At 39.2% G+C, this 17,425-nt stretch overlaps 2 protein-coding genes across 5 annotated transcripts; one reads left to right on the top strand and one right to left on the bottom strand.

The window, feature by feature from the left end:
• Positions 1–1,482: 1,482 nt before the first annotated feature.
• Positions 1,483–6,679, bottom strand: aida (axin interactor, dorsalization associated). Its single transcript, XM_070926192.1, has 10 exons — positions 6,521–6,679; positions 5,737–5,803; positions 5,597–5,650; positions 4,727–4,781; positions 4,573–4,636; positions 3,688–3,791; positions 2,916–3,038; positions 2,542–2,664; positions 2,134–2,251; positions 1,483–2,039 (listed from the first exon to the last, which is right to left on the bottom strand). Exons 1-10 carry the CDS (start codon positions 6,625–6,627, stop codon positions 1,940–1,942), a joined length of 915 nt encoding a protein of 304 aa, XP_070782293.1. The 5' UTR covers positions 6,628–6,679; the 3' UTR covers positions 1,483–1,939.
• A 1,441-nt stretch (positions 6,680–8,120) lies between these two features.
• Positions 8,121–14,109, top strand: rnf8 (ring finger protein 8, E3 ubiquitin protein ligase). 4 transcript variants are annotated; one of them, XM_070925986.1, is made up of 9 exons: positions 8,121–8,269; positions 8,512–8,640; positions 9,003–9,451; positions 9,680–9,887; positions 10,192–10,254; positions 10,406–10,495; positions 10,575–10,682; positions 10,944–11,148; positions 13,703–14,109. In XM_070925986.1, exons 1-9 carry the CDS (start codon positions 8,147–8,149, stop codon positions 13,897–13,899), a joined length of 1,572 nt encoding a protein of 523 aa, XP_070782087.1. In that variant the 5' UTR covers positions 8,121–8,146; the 3' UTR covers positions 13,900–14,109. The 4 variants fall into 4 exon arrangements, with proteins under 4 accessions (XP_070782087.1, XP_070782088.1, XP_070782090.1 ...); XM_070925987.1 differs by having other exon boundaries at positions 13,706–14,109; XM_070925989.1 differs by having other exon boundaries at positions 10,944–11,155; positions 13,706–13,841.
• The last annotated feature ends 3,316 nt before the right edge of the window (positions 14,110–17,425 follow it).

A 17,425-nucleotide genomic window follows, 5' to 3' on the forward strand; every position in this document is an offset into this window, starting at 1 on the left:
TTTCAAGGAACAATTCGAGCAGGCCAAAAGAAGTAGCCTGAAAAATACTGTATTTTTGAGAAAGGAACACGTCAGATTGAGGAATAAAGTAACTTTTGAAGCCTTTTGAAGAGAATGAAAAGTGGCTCTTTTTAAAGAGGATTGTCTCAAGCCTTGAATGCATATTTAATAACAAGTTAGTAACTTTCAGCGGCTGGTTAATATTTGCATAAATCACACGATAAAAACTGCGTAATTTGTAGTTTATTAGAAATTAAAAGCATTGTAAATGTTTGATACAACTCCCTTCAGTCTGTCAACAAAACTAAAACACTCCACAGGTCTCAGTCCTACCACCTCATAGCGCTTCATACATACACACAGTTACTGTATATTCATCAGTTAGTGTATCTTACAGTTAATTTACAGTCCTGAATATTGTGACGTTACAAAAATAAAATCTAAAAACAAATATTACAATGTAGATGTCTTAGTGAAGAAGAACACCTGCAAAGTCAGAATGGAAACAAATTACATGCAACTTCATTTAAAAAAAAAAAAAAAGCCCTTTATAACATGGTGATTTGAAATTTCAAAGTAAAAGTAGTGGGCTTTTCTGAGTAACAATTTAAGAGAAAGACACTTCTTAAAAAGTCAGTCCAAGAGCACAATTCCTGTCCATTGACTGCCAATAAAGACGTATCCTCTACGTAAAACATGTGATCTGCAAAATAACACGAGATTTTAAAAAAAAACACTTCCAGGCAGGTGACAAACATCTGAATAATCCAACCTGAACACTGCATTTCTGCTTTCTTAGAAAAAAGAAAGTGGTGTTATCCTGAATACAGGATGCACATCCACAGCATGCAAACCATGCTGCATCCATTTGACTCTTTATGCATTTATAAAACAGTATGAAACAGTATTTAAACATACTAAATCCAATACATACTGAAGCATGAACACTGACGTGAGGACTGTCAGAATGATGGGGACGTCTCACTGCTACAAGGTCATAATCTCATTAATTCTGGGATGAAACACATATTTGCGGAGTATAGAAAATTAAATCAAACTTGTGAAATATTTTGACTTTTAAAAAAATAATAAACCTCCTGCATATAAACATAAAATTGCACCATTTAACATTATAAATGCCACTGCTGAGTTGAACTACTGTCTGTGACAAAACATCAAACCATTATAGAGTCCGAGTGTGACACCAGGACTTTTTTAGTGTTTAATATAATTAATATTATATATAATTATGATCAAGTTTCCATTTCATGATATCTTTAATTTAAAGACAACTCTTTAAATTAAAACGTAACCAGGTTATAATAGCTTTTTTAAATGCACAGATTTAATTGATAAGAATTAAACACTATAAAAGTCTATTATTATGGCACACTCCGGCTATGACACAATTACGTGATGGAGCAAACAGTTTGCTGTTAAATTTAACTTGAGAATCCAAAGTCCACAAACACATAGTCGTATCAAGTCAAATTTCATTAAGACTCACGCTGAGCACCTGCAATAACTCACGTTGTGTCCCGTTTCCCAAAATCAGTGAGCTAAGGAAGACTGGAGATGAGGTGTTTTAACTGTTTAACATAACCCTGCTGTAATATGAAAGCACTGTACATCAAGCTAGTCAAACTGAAATATTTTAAAAAGGGTTTTTGGAGTTTTGGAAGGGTTTCCTGCAACATAATGGATGCACTTGACTACAAAATCAAATAATACAGAAATGCAGAAGTAATGTGGCGGTCTGAGCTGATGTGACTAATGTTTGGCTCAGTTCCTTTTACTTTCTTCATATACTCATGGGGAAAACACTACAACCTTGATTTAATATTGCTGGATGTGATGAGGTGGAACACCACATTTTGCTGGATATGGATGCAAGAGAGAGATTAAAGGAGGCGGTTCAAAGTTCAAGGTGTGCTGCGACTTAGCTGTCCTTGTGTAATGTCTGATGAAGATGGAGATAGAGTTGTTTCTTTGTTAGAAGCTGCAGTTTCTTCCTCTTGAAGTCTGTGGGCTTCTTGTACCTGAAATTCAAGAAGGTACAGTTCACACCGCATGTCTCAAAAGTCAACAAAGGAATCCCTCAAATCATTTAGACAAAGATACATGTTGACTCACAGTTCGATTACAATGGGGCCGGGTTTGATCTCGTCCATTTCCATGAAGGCAAAACATTTAGTGCTGGTAAACCTCTTTTTAGGTTTGTAGTGCTTGAATTCAAAGAAGATAGCTGCTCCTGGAAGAATGTATAGCAGGTTTTACAACATGAGTAGGAGGCTTAACATACTAAACAATTACTTCACCAGTACTGCCATCTCTTTGAATGTCTGTGCTCTATTTTGAAACAAAACATTGCACACTGGCATGTCAAGTTTCCAATAATATGAATGGATAACAATTCCCATGTTAACTATTAGAAAACCATGGAATATGGCCAGAATTTTGTGATCTTAGTAATGTAGGAATTCAATGTTTTATTCAGTTATATTTATAGTGTGTCACTTTGTATAAACTGTCAGTCAGTACCTTTTGGTAATTTCTCCACATGTCTCTGGATCTCTATGTCCACACTGAAGTGAATGTAGGTATCTTCCTTCCTGGTGGCCACGGGGGTGTCCTGCACCGGGTTCAAATCTACACCGTTCAAATCTGCAGGCCGAGAAAAAACACAACACGCAGCTGTAAAGAACAGTTTTGGCAGATTTTCAAGGTGATGCACTTCTGCAGCATTTTCAAAGCACTTGAGTAGCTTTTCTCTACAAGACAGTGGGAGAGTAGAGGAACCACCACAGCAGAGAAAAGGGCGCGGCTGTAATCTGAGAGCAGCAGCTGTGGAGGTCTTCAGCACCTCACCAAACTGCTCGCCAGACAACTCATATTTGAAACGTGTCAGATGTTACCTTTGACACTTATGGTCATGTAGGGATCGATGCACTGCCCGGCATCCTTCAACCCAATTTTTTCAATCTTTAATGTAAGTAGCGTCATCCCAGGCTCTGAGGGTAACCGTGGCAACAAGGTACCTGTGGAGGACACACAAGGTTACAGACATTAACAGTTATCATAACAATAGGTGGTGACATCACCTGGGACCACAGATTAGCCAACAGCAGACAGCATTTTCAGTAGCGTGCTGTTTATGCCATCAGATTACAGGCTTTAGTATTAAGTAACATTTAAATATTAAACATCTGTAATACTATATATACTAATGATACCACAACAATAGTTCTTATCAAGGATAGTTGTTTTATTTACTTTCCAGACTTGGTAAAGAGATCAGACTTCAAAAAGGTATCTTCTAAAGTTATCTAAATCTACATATCTTTACAGAAGCATCTGATTCTAAGATGAACTCTGAATGGTCACGTTTGTCAATTCAGCAACAAGCTGTGTATTTCCACTGAAAGGCTGTGATAAAAATAAAAAAAAACGTCTGACATGCAGTAATGAACAAATTCAGATGCTGTTCGTTGATAAAGTCGTACCTTGCGAAGCTGCAAATGAAGCGGGCAGGAATGAGCGATGAAGCCATGCACAGCACCGACAGAGAGAACAAAAAAAAAAAAGACACACAGTCAAACAGACAACGTGACACCATGACACAACAAATCAAACATCCCAAACTGTGGGTGCGTTTGATTAACTGCTAATCGACAGGGTGCGCAGTACCAGGGGCTCGCGGGGGAAAAGCTTCTGTAGAACCCGCTCCTGCTGCAGCATCCTCCTCCTCCTCCAGCTCCAGGTTCTCCTCTTCACCTGGAGCGAGGATTTTCCTGACAGAGAGGAACAGCAAGTTTGATCACATCAGATATTAGATGAAACTTCAACTATTCCTGTGAGGAAATCGAGCCAGACCGCAGCAGAGAGAGAGAGAGAGATTAAGCAATATAGGTCAGCGGTTCCCAATCGTTCTAGCTTGTGACCACATAATATGACGCAAAGGCTACCTGCAACCCGCTGTTTTTCTTGTTTTATTTGAATCATTTTTAGAAGTCAGACGGGGTCAGATTATCCAATAAATTACAAGGAAAAAGCAAAGAGAAGATCACGGAGTAAAATGCTGTATTATGTAAACAGAAGGGTACAAGTAAATATGAGCTGTACACATGATCAGAAGTTACAGGTAGATTTAATACAAATCTGCCTAAATGCCCAAAGAAGTAGTGAGGAAATAAACAGGCAGATAAAGCACATATACAGCATATCGTAGGTATATGTAGACAAACTGAATAACAGATCAGCTTCAGTTGTAACTCCAAAAGGAAAATGTGACAAGATCACCTCAACTCAAAGGACACTTACTAGCTTTTTCTCAGCAGTTTTCATCAGTAAATGGAACTGGCACAGGCTTGTTATCATGATCGATTTACTATTTAATTGTCTTATTTCAAAAGCTCTGGAAAGCTAGCAAGAGGACTTTGGGTTGATATTATTTTATCACACACACACACACACACACACAGATCCCAAGTAAATAAATTATCTTTAATGCTGCAGCCGGATTGACTGTAAAATACAAGTAACAACATGAGATATTTAGTGATGGACATTTACCTTAAGGGCACAGGCTGGACATCAAAGGGGAATTCTTTGTTGTAGGTCAGAATATTTTGAATTACTGTCGACAAAAAGGAGAAAGTTGAGTTTTGGGTGGATCAGAATACCCAATCACGGCAGTAGACAGTTAATTCCCAGTCACTACACTTACTGGTTTCCAGTTTCTTCAGTTCTTCTAACTTGAAGTCCTCCTTTGACTGTGTGCACTACAGAAGAGCAGACAAATGACACATTCTTTAGAAAAGTGAATTTATAGGAAAATATGCCTTTTGCTTTGACTGAGACTGAGTATTACATAAACTGAATGGACGAATAATAAAACATTTTTAAGGCTGATTCTGATCTTTTTTTGGAGTCTATATATTTGAAATTTGTCTGCTTGTAGCAAAAATAATAATAATATGAACATTACAATTGTATTACATTACAATACTACATTACAATTTCAATAAAATAAAAGGGAATTATATGTGTGGGGAAAGCTGTGAAACAGCATTTAGATCATCATGCAGGGAGATTAATTAAAAAATATAATATGTAAACATTCTTTTAAAACTTTGAGAATGCACATACAGGAGGGTGCAGACCAGTGTCAACTTCAATGCAAGTCCATCAAAATTACACGTGGCACAGCTCTTCTTCAGTACTCCGCACTTCAGTTAAGACTTTCACCTTTCCTGCCTTTATCAGGGTGGTTGATGAAGGCTAAATAGCCAAAAATGTGAATGAAGTATGGTGTACTGGAGAAGAGTTGTGTTTAAATTTATAATAAATACTTTTTTGGTGGATAGTCACACATGACTTGGTGGGGGTGGAGTAGCACTGAAAAAGGCTTGGACTCATGACATCACTCTTTACTTATTCATCCTGATAATTAAGTTTTTATTTGATTGTTTGATTGTAATTCCCTCTGTACATTACTTTGGTCAAACATTTGTTGTTTTTAAAATGTGCTCTATAAATTCCAGATTTGGTCATTCCTGTCATATTTCATATAAAACTCAAGAAGAGCGACACAAACCTGCAAACTGCCACTTCTCATCTCCAGGCATGTTGCAATCTTTCCTAAAGTTTTCTAAAAAATAAAAAAAACACTTGTTAGTTAATGCTAAATAAATAAATAGCTTTTCTGTGCAGAGGTTAAGGAGATGTAATGATTACCTTCTGCTCTTCTGTGAAGTCTGATGAATTCGATGACTGGACCTCTTTTTGCAGTTGTCTCGCCAGACTAAATAACAACACAGAAATGCGTTAATGCTCTGCAGTAAAACTTGTCATGTAAGGTGGCTGAATGATGTATATCTGCGCCCCCTTGCGGTCACGAAAACAGTGTCAGGGTGTAGATTTTGTATTATTAGTGCACTTTCACATAAAACATGAATTACTTGACAGAGCAGATGACAGCTTTACAAATGTGTGAAGTCACTGATGTTGTCTGAAAGCAGGAAACATTCCTCACAAGACAGATGAAAACCCACCCATAACAATGAGAGGGTGTGGCTGACTATTTCTCAATACTCTTGAGGCATATTGGCCCGTTTCTGCACTGCATGACACATAATGAAACGCACTGCACGCAGCCCTGGATGCTTTTCCATGACAGGCTTTATGAAATGGTCTCTCCCTCCACTCAAAAGTGGTGGTGGTGGTGGTGGTGGTGGTGGATGAATCTGGGATGCAAACATGCACACAGCGACTCTGCTCCCTCTGCAACGACTGCCACATCACGTCATGGATGGGTAGGGTTTGTTTACTGCTGACTGACAGCTCAGAGGCTATAACTTCCCGTGAAGCACCATGCACCCACTGTCTCCTACATGCTGTTCACTGGCTGCAGACTAAAGGAGAGACTGATCACAACGGAGAGGAAAAGAAGCGTGAAGCTGTGCTCAGGATAGACCAGCTTTTGTGGAGAGGCAGGATACACATGTTGAATGCAACTTACATTTGGTACTCATCTATAGCCTCCACTAATTGTCCCCACGAGTCAAAGTCTGTGCCTTTCTTAAAACTGGCGTGCCATTTCTGAATAGTCTTGTTGACATCAGACATTTTGGCAGGGCGGGTGCTCGCGGCGCTCTCAGGGCAGCATAGCCGAGGTGGAGATTCATCTACGAGGCTTCAGCAGCAGCAGCAAGCAGCAAGCGGCGTCGTCAGCCCGGTTATCTGCTGTCCAGGGAGGCGCACAGAGAGACCAGTGACACCCCGACCAAGCCCTTTCTGCCTGCTCACCCTAATATCGCATCCGCACGAGAAAGGAAGTCCCGCCCGGAGCTCGGGGTGCGCGCGTTTTGGGACGCGGGGTCGAACGAGCGAACGGCAACAGGATGTCTGCGTTGTAGACGTGTCGATGGCAGTCAAACACCGCTGCAGGGACAACAAGCCAAGTGGTGTTTCATTTAAAGGTGCAAACTGTATGTGAGAGAGGAGCAGTGGAAGAAGTGCTCACATCTTTTACTGGTGGGCTGAAGAACCACATTGTAAAAAAAAAAATACTGCATTACAAGTAGAAATCCTGCATTCATTTTTTCTTGATAATACAAAAAATATCAGCAAAATGTATATTGGTAGGCCTATCAGTGGTAGAGAGTATCTAAGTACATTTACTCAAGTATTACATTTAAGTACAAGGTTTAGGTAATACACTACATTTCAGAAGAAAACAATGTAGAGTACATTATTATTATTATTATTATTATTATTATTATTATTATTATTACTCCACTTAAAGTTACTAGTTAAAAAAAACATATGATCAGTTTACATGAAGACTTAGCTTTAGCTCAACCCACTACAACACTAATGATCCAATGATATAATAATACAACAACTAGAGGTGTCACTCTGCATGATGAGTACTTTTACGTTTTATACTTAACAATAACTTATTTATATGTAAAATGCATTTTACACCTTGTCAACTTTTTGACTTTTTAATGGTTGTGTTGAGTTAATCCGTGTATTACTGTCACTCAATTTGGGATCAATAGCAGGTTCCACTGCTGTGTTTTGAATATTTGTAAGGGGTCTATATTTTCATGTCAACAAAACAGAATAAATAAAGAGGTTACCCAGGTGTTTTTTATGACAAGAACATGTATTATGATTTGTATTATTTGTATTTGATGTATTATTGCAATAGGGTTGAGGGACTGTGTGATTTACCTATCCAAGACCCAATCACCTGATTCATGTTAATACGATTTCAGTTTGACTTCAGGTTGTCAACTTTACATGTGGCCAGGGGACTACAGATGAAAACTAGCCTCCTGGCTAATTCTGGCATATTTACTGTAATGTGTATTAATATACACTGTCCCTGAGAAATAAAGTGAATTAAAATAAAGAAAGAAAAGACATCAACAAATGTTAATTTTAATAGCAACAGAGTGATTGATCAGTTCAACTCATGTAACGTCTTTATTTTGAAAACAAGCCAAACGTGTTCCGGTTTTGCTCTGTCAGTCTCCATCTTGACACTGTGCTGTTACAACGTTAGCTATGGACGGAGCAACAACACTGCACGTGCCGTGTTTCAGGTCGTTTTAGCCGCTGACAGAATGAGATAAAGATGGAAACTGTAACGACAGATTCTTCTGCGGCTGAGGAGGATGAAAGCTCAGACTCAGAGGTTTTATGTTTGATGAGAGTCGGAAGAAATTCAGACTGGCTTCGCCTGACCGAAAACACAGAGGTGCAGTTTGCTAATGCTAGCTAACTAGCTACATTTGCCTTATATTAAACTAAAACTCAAGTTCACGGTAGATTCCGATTTTTCACACACAATATATTCATCATTCATGGTTCTTTTTTTTCTTTTCTCTATTTTGTCGTTATCGAAGAGTATTCTTATGCGTTAATGAGTTTAAAGAGCTGCACGGCAACGTTAAATAGCTAGCTGTCTGTCTGTTTGTGATGTTTGTTTTGACTGTCCAGATCACCATTGGACGTGGTGTGGATGTCACCTACCAGCTGTTGTCTCCAAGTTGTCCTCTGATGATCTCCAGACTGCACTGTACTTTCAAGCAAAGGGAAGGTGGCCAGTGGACAGTGTTAGACAGGAAGGTAATTGCTTAAATATGAGTATTACATTCTCTTGTATTAGTGATATTTGATTGGCACTTCTTCCCCCCTCATGTTTGTAAATGTTTGTAAGCATTAGAAACACCTCTCAATATAATGGAGGCCAGTACAGCACCCCTGTAAACTATACCTTCAATAAGAAAAATATATAGTTCAATTAGTACCTCTCTGACAGTGTCAATGAAAACTGAACATTATCTTTGTAAAGTTGGAATTGCAGATTGCATTCGATGTTACAGGTGTACCTAATAAAATGGACACTGAGTGTATGTTCTTAATATTCTTAGTATATGAATATTATATACAACTGCAGCTGAAAAAGACGCTGTTGCTTTTTTTCTCAGAGTCTCAACGGTGTGTGGGTGAATGGAAACCGCATACCTGCTGAAGAAGCCCATCAGCTGAGGCTCGGAGACTCCATACAGCTTGGGGTTCCTGTAATTGGAACCAAAGTGGAGTTTGACTACATCCTCGTCCAGCGGCCCCTCAAAGACATTAAACTCTACCTGGCAAAGGGACATAGAGAGGGTGCTAAAGCAGCCCATGTTCCCAAGAAGCCCAAGAGGAAGTTGGCCGTGGAAGAAGTTGAGCCGTCTACCTCAAAGCCCAAGCTCTACCGCTGCTCTTCTGCAGACAAGTCATTTGCAAAGCCCTGCCCTCTGTCACCAGTGAAACGCCAGCCGAGGCTCAGTCACACCCAGCCAGAGGACACTGGACCCAGCAGACTGGTCCAGGAAGTAGACCTGCCCTCAGATGGCTCCAGTACTCCATGTGACCTGGACAACTTGCAAATGTAAGCCCCAGTTTGTGCCTCTCATGTATTGTCATAATATTCGAGTCACAGGGCTAAGCATCAGTTTTTCTGAAAGACGCATCCACCTTAATACAGATTTTATCTTTGTCTGAAATATGGTGTTGATAGATAAGAGGTATGAACTGCGGCTGTGACACACTATTATATTCCTTTTGGTTACAACCACTGAGTTCGCCTTTAAGTTTTTTTTTTATTATTTGTTTGCAGGTACAGCCAGAACATCCTGATGCTGAGGGAGCAGGTGGACGACACCCAGAGGCAGGTAGCCTCGCTGGGGGGAGAGCCCCGGAAGACTGACCCGCTCAGAGAGGAGCAGGTCAGGGAGCTGCAGGGTCAGCTGGAGACGCTCAGAGCCAAGATGCACCGGATGGAGACGTTAGAGAAGTCCTTCAGTGAAACTAAGAGGCAGCTAGAGGTGAGAGTTTTTTTTTCAGTAGCTCCTTTCAATACATGCAGCATGCTAACAACTGCTTCTGTTATTGAATCAATATAGTAGTTTACTTTTAAAAAGTCTGCTAGCTATGCTTCACGTTTATCTAATAATGATGTATAAGCTAACTACTTTAAATCGATCAATTCAAAGTCAAAATAAATGGCAGCTTTTATGGAGATTTTGCAAAAAAAATAGCTTAAGTTAAAAAAAACATTTTACAGCTTTTGCAGTAAGTGAGAAAATGAGCGACCCAACCCTCTAACAGTTCGACTTTTTATGTATTTAGGCACAGAAAACACAGCAGCAAGAGGAGCTTTTGAAAAAACAGTTAGACGAAGCCTTGCAAGAGGTATGTAGCATAAAACTGGAGCTTTTATTGTTATACCACTAAAACAAGCAACCAGACACAGAATTTATAATGAATTCATAAACATGTTACAATGAAGTCTTGTATGCATAAAATTGACTAACATTTTTGAAACTGTTTTCAACGTCCTCAGCAAAAGAAAGTAATAGGTGAACTTGCCCTCTCTCGGCAAGGCTTTGAAGAGATTCTCTTGGCCAAAAACAAAGAGCTGGAAGTGACAAAGGTATGCTGTTATCATTTAAGCATGCTTTTTGCATGGTTTGGTGTGGCATCAGCAACGCTTTATTCATTTATTCTTGCAGGAGGAGAAAGAAAAGGCGAGAGCCCAAAAGGAGGAAGTAGTAACTCAAGTGACTGAAGTTCTGGAGAACGAGCTTCAGTGCATCATCTGCTCCGAGCTCTTCATTGAGGTAGGATTAAGAGTCACTTTAGGATGGTGTTGGAAATTATATTGTCTTGCTATTCTTTTATGCCTACGTACAAATCTTTGACTCTGATGGGACAGACATTTTGGGTACAAACACTGAATACAGCAATAGAAACAATGAAGCTATATACAACTGTCAGGGGAAAACAACTATTTGAGGTGTTTCAGAAGATGGACACAAAAATATGAATACTTGTGCAATGAAATTAACAAGCAATTGATTTTAATCTGATATCATCTACAGGCAGTCATCCTGAACTGTGCTCACAGCTTCTGCTGTCACTGCATCAAGCAGTGGCGCAAAAAGAAAGACGAGTGTCCCATCTGCCGACAGGCCATCCAGTCCCAGACCCGCTGTCTGGCCCTGGACAACTGCATCAACAGCATGGTGGAAAACTTGAGCCTGGACATGAAGGCGAGGCGGCAGACACTCATCACGGAGAGGAAAGGTGAGAGGTGCGTTATCATTAGTATCCTAAAGTTATTACAGTTAGAGAAGCTTTTTTTTTTTTTTTACTTCATTTTTGTTGTTTTTAAAGAGAAAGCTGAACAGGACACAGAAGTAAGAGGCCCAGATGAATTATTATATTATATATATATATTATATATTATACATTATAAGAACCAGTTTACTGCATTTTAAAGATTACTGTCCCAATTTTTACATAAAAAAAAAACAAAACATGTATAACACAAAGTAAGATTTCCTTGTTTCAGAGAAGCAGGCTTGTGATGTCATCAGCTAATGTCAGTGGACAGCCTTGAAATGTGTCGGGAGCGTCGCACAGTGAGTGCAGGAACAGATAAGAGTCAGTCTGATCATTCAACAGGGAGAAGTTCGATGATATATCATCCTTGTAGGGTGGTCGATGGTTTATTTTGAAACACAGATCATGGGGCTCATCCTTGCTGTGAAAACTGGAAATAATCTTGCATGAAGGTGCTCTGATGTTGCCTCTTACATTTGTCTCCCAAGTTCTTTCATGTTGTATATTGGATTTGGCATTAGTTCACCGATGTCGGTTAAATTCTCATTTTAAAATACTTGTCCATAATAATACTTTCCAAAGGGAAATTGGACCAACATCTGTCCCAGTTGGAGGTCTTCTCAACATAACATATCAACATATGCTTTTACTTATATAGGTTTTGTTATACTAAAACAGTGGAAAATAAAATTGACTCAATCAACCCTTTTCCATCTGAGGTAGAACATTCAACTAAATATGTTAACATACTGATATCAAGGTAATACTTTGCTTTTTATTAAAATATGTAGTAAATGTATCACCCTACCCTAGCCCCATACCTGCAGCAGCTATCTGGATATATCTGTTTTTTCGTGCCCAACTTTTTCCACTGTGACGAACTACATGGTTATGACCCTCAAATTTCAGTTATAGAACTCACATCAAACTACAGTACGTGACAGTGATGTAGCTTACTCAATGAGGATCATGCACAAGTTACCACATGATGACCCATATAGCATTAATATCTGACTGACAGTGTACTTACTAGCAGTGGTGTGCAATGCCACATTCATCAGATCAAATGACTGGAGAGCCTTGACATGTCTGGGTGAGCTCAGTGACTAATGTTCCTCTCGGCCTCGGCAGTAACCACTGAAGTGTCCTTGAGCAAAGTGCTCGACCCTGAGCCGGTGTGGCGAAGCTGCTCAGAGGCTCTCAAGCAGTAAAAGAAAAGTGGTTTTCAAGGTGTTTTAAGAGTATTTACGCTCATTGCTTCAGGTTGTCTCAGCATAATAGATACATGTGCTTGCTTGGAGCGAGGGAGGAAGGGGTGGCGGTGGGTGGTCCAGAGTGTGGAGCTACGTGAGAATTCAAACACTAGGTGGCAGCACAATGAGTCTGATTTATGTGTTTTTGTTTTGTTGTATGATAATATTTTAGAAATGGTGAAATGACATTTAATTTGACATAAAATATAGATTAATTCAACACAAAAGCTAAAAATCAATATATAGCATTGCAATACTTCTATTATAAATATTAGGTGTGATGATGCTGAGTTTGAGCCCTGATAAACAAAAGTAGAAAAATAAAATATATGAGCTCCTCGTAGTGAATATATTCAGGGTCATTTATCAGAATACAGAAACAAAGCGGTTAATTGTAAGTAATTAGGTAAATAAACTTTTATTCCATTTTATTTCCATTGCACCTTTTACAATCACAGTTACAACATGCTTCACTAATACACATTAAAAGTACAATAACATATAAGTACATTACAAGAAATTATTACATGGCCAAACAGAGAGTTTAAACAAAATCTAATACAAACAGCATAAAACCAACCAAATGGCAGTTTATATGGGTAGGTTTTTAAAATGTGGCTGATATGATACTGATGGGAATGTCTTTCTATATTGTTTGAGCTAAAACAGTAAAGTGAGCCCTGTTCCTCTTGAGCCAAATGTTTGAGGACTACCCTGAATTTTCTGGGAAAGGGAAAAACATTTTTTGTTTTCTTAATGCTGCAATATGATTTCTAATCAAAAACAGCAAGCAATGTGGGCTTGATTGATCTCAGTCATGGTGCACATGTTTCTCGTTCCTGACTCTCAAAACATAGCGGGAAAATTTGAATTAATGTACAAAGTACACAGTAAGTATAAGTACAAAATCAAAAAGGCATCACACATGTTCTGCCCCTGTAGATTAAAAAGGTCCAGCCATGACAATCCAAGGTCCTGTCATCATATTTGTTTGTTGTCTCCTGGCGTCTCAGCAAGCATTAAATAATCATGATCAAAACAAACAATCAAAGTTAATGAAAAGCTGGTAAAATAAACAAAGTGACGATATACATTGATTGCTGTGGATATAAATGAATTCTGTAAACTTTATTTTTCGCAATTGCATTTATAATAACAATTTAGATGTGATTATGAAGACTTCGAGAGTCTGGAAATTTTTGGTTTAAAAAAAAAAAAAAAAAAGAGAGACTCTCACTGTTTTCTTGTCCTGTGTTTTCCAGCAGCTGACTCTGCTCAGGTGATGGTGATCCATGACGACGACAGCAGCAGTAGCAGCGACAGCGACGGCAGCATGGTGTCCATAGACAGTAGCCTCAGCTCTGTGGTCTCTGTGGACACAGACAGTAGCATCCACCTGGACTCCAGTCCGCCCTACAGTGGTTACTCTGATGAAAGTGTTGATGAGTTTGAGGATTAGCCCTTTTTTCACGTGGGCTGTAATGTGAATTGGACTTTTGGTGTCGGATTTCTCTCGAAAGGTGCTGGGACCTCGAAGATAGTACGCAATGTTTGGTCTCATCGTGAGTCCAAAGGTTTATGTTTGTCTTTTTGTAAAATGACCAGTTGTATTATTTTGTCTTTATTTTCAACAAAAGGAATAAAGTTTCTTCCTATGCATTTCACACTCACTCCTCCCTGTATGTTGTGCTGCACATGTTGACTTTGTGCAAGCTTTAATTCATTGTGTTAATGGTTGTAAGGAACTAGTCAATCTTATGATATCAGAAGTCTTATCTAATACAAATAGTAAAAGTGTTTTTTGATGAAGTTGTGACGGTTGAAAGCGTGACTTTTTATCAGAGATCTGTTAGCGACGTGGCTTTATGAGTGGAGATGTCAGTCTGTGGGTAGGTCCACCACTTAGGTCCAGACTGAAGTATCCCAAGAGGCATCAAATGGATTAAGATAAGATTTTGAAAACATTCATAGTGCTCAGACTTCTGACTTTCGGTGGAGTGTCATGAGCAGGTCGAAGTTTTCTCTTATCCTGTGAACTATTTAAGTATCTACTAGGTAGAAACTTTTTTTAAAAACTAAATTTTTCATTTTGTTTTATGATCAAATACCTGCACAACTAATGACATTCCCATCAACCCTAGCTGTACTTTGAGTTTAGTGTAAATTAGCATTTGATGTTATCATGCTAACACACTAAGCAACGTTTTGATCAAACACGGTGAACTTTTTCAGTTTCTATTCATGTCAAAAACACAATTGCGAAGGCGAAAACATAACAGTTTACTTCTAAAAAAAATGGTACACTATCACATCAGAAATATATGCTTTATGGTGAATTAAGATTTTTGTGGTCATCCATTATTTCTGTTGTTGGACTGTAATTCCTGAAACATGGCCAAAGTCACTGATTCACCAAAAAGGTTGTTTTATGTTTGATTCATTAATGCCCTGCTTTCTATTCATCCACATGCCCACCTGAGAGTTACCTCGCCTGGTACACAAGCTGTATAGTTCTCTGCTGAAAGGAAGCGCGTTACTCACTCCCACTGGCAACACTCCAGAGTTTACCTCGTATCTCCCTGGTCCTGACTAACATAAACAAACAACTGAAGGCTTTCACCTCATAAGATAATGTGAGTAATGTTCAGTAAGTTCACTTGAAGTTCACTAGCAAGAAAAGCTGAGTTGTTTAGCTTTTATTTTTTATCTAAGGCATTTCTCTTTGGCCTTTTAAGTGTACCAATAATCAGCGTGAAAGACAACATTAAATAAAATGCAATGGGGATATCTTTCAAAAAGGTTTGCCATTCGTATATATATATATATATATATATATATATATATATATTTTAGCCTACCTGTTAATAGTATCCTGGAAAGTTATTGGAATGGTTGCTATTTTAAAAAATAAAGGTTAAGAGATCATCAATAACTTCAACAATAACTTCTGCTGGAGTGGGTGTCACATTTTAAAAGTTCTTGGACAGAAACTCTTCATTTTTCTCAGTCCTTCCATCTTCTGGCAATTACACGCATGCTGTGTTGCCTAGCAACTAATGCAACAGCTCCCTGGGCTCTGAAAGCAAATGGAAGTGTGATGGCACCGGCCTCAACAGTGAGGCAGAAGGTGAAGCACACAGTCTCTGTTCTGTTCTGTAGATAGAGATCGTTGGTGCTGTGCTTCTGCAAGGGGGCTCCACCAGAGGACTGAGGGCTGTAACTGTACCATAAATAATCACTGCATGTGTTCAATACTCCGATATCCATATTGAATAGCCTGCACTCACTAAGATGTATGAGTCGATATCCTGCTGCACTGTCAGGTTATTTGTTGATATTCTATGAAGGAGTTCCTGATGTCATACATGAGCATTTAAACATTGAAACATTGAAATACTAATAATAATAATAATAATAATAATAATAATTCAAAGCATCGCAACAACAAGACCGTTTGATGAAAAATCTTAAGCTTCACAATTTTGCTTCATCAATGTCAAAGTATAGAGCATGAACAGTCTCTTTCTTCATGGTGAAACATCAAACTTTGCGGCGTGGCCACGGGAGCGTCGTTCCAGTTATGCAAAAGCTTTTAATAACTTTTCATCGTGAAGGTCTTTAGATTGCACTGACCAAATTTAAAGTCGATCTGCTTAAAGCTCTAGGAGGAGTTCGGAGCTTGAAAATGAGGAAAACGCCCTGAAAACGCACAGTGAAAATGAAAATGGCTGACTTCCTGTTGGGTTTAGAGTATGGCTCTAAGAGTCTCTGTATGGTACACGTGCCTAACAAATTTCACACATCTAGGTGAAACGTGCTGCGGGGGCTGCTTCATTGAAATTTTGTAGGGGGCGCTATCGAGCTATTTTGCCACACCCATGCGCAAGACCCATAAAACATATAACTTTTTACCACCTCTTACGCAAGTGCAAAGTTTCATGAGCTTTGAGCATCCCTCGCCCCTCAAAAACTGCTTCCTTTTTCATGGCGAAGGATGTGTCGCCACGGCAATAGCGTTTGACGAAAATTCAAAAGTTTCGCTGTCGAGCATCATCAAGGTCTTCGGCCTTTACTGACCAAATTTGAGGTGGATCCAATCAACCTGCTAGGAATGATAATCATTTGAATTTCAATAGGGCTTTAATAATGTCAACGTTTCAAGGTCCTGGTATTACGCATGCATGCTGGCTCACTGCCACGCTGTCATGGCTTGTAGAATGGAGCTGTTAGTGTTATTAGAAACACCTGTGCTTTTCCTGCCCTGACAAGTCAAAATGTCTGCTGTGAAAAAGGCCTGTTTAATTGAACTACTTACTATAAAATAAACTGAAATTAGAGACATTCATTCCTCTAAAGGAATTTAAAATTATAATTATTTATCTTTTCATTTGGGCTTCATGAAGGGCAGAAAATATGAATAAAATATGAAAGACATTTTTTTTGGTGGTCTAATTTCTGGAAGGGGGGCCATTGCGGGTACTTGGACTCATGATCTCAGTATTCATATGATTCTGGCTATGGCCCTGTGTGTAATCAGTAATGTACATTGTTACTTTTCCAGGAACATTCCCATTAATTTATCGTTTCATACAGGTATCCATCCTCATGCTGCCTCAAATTCCCAAGCTGATCAGTCAACCTGCACAGTTCTTGTTAGGTGCAGATTCAGGGACACACTGACTCTACCCAGAGTGCGGCTGGAACAGCAGCTCACAGAGGGAGTTTGCCTCCTGCGCTGTGGATGGCTGATGTCACGCCAGTCCATTAAAGCCGGAGTACGAGGGAAGCGTGTGTCTGTCAGGCCGTATTACATGAGGACGACAGTGATGGACTGCCTCGGGGCTACAGTTGGAGCCTCTCATTCCTCCGTCCAACCCTCCATTGGACTCCTGGAGCAACCTTATAATGTCAGTAACAGCCATCTCTCTCTCTCTCCCTCTGCCCCTCCACACGGGACACACTATCAGTTTTTTGTTGCGTCATGT

The sequence above is a fragment of the Enoplosus armatus genome, chromosome 19 (assembly GCF_043641665.1).
Source record: "Enoplosus armatus isolate fEnoArm2 chromosome 19, fEnoArm2.hap1, whole genome shotgun sequence".
In the NCBI taxonomy this organism is placed as follows: domain Eukaryota; kingdom Metazoa; phylum Chordata; class Actinopteri; order Centrarchiformes; family Enoplosidae; genus Enoplosus; species Enoplosus armatus.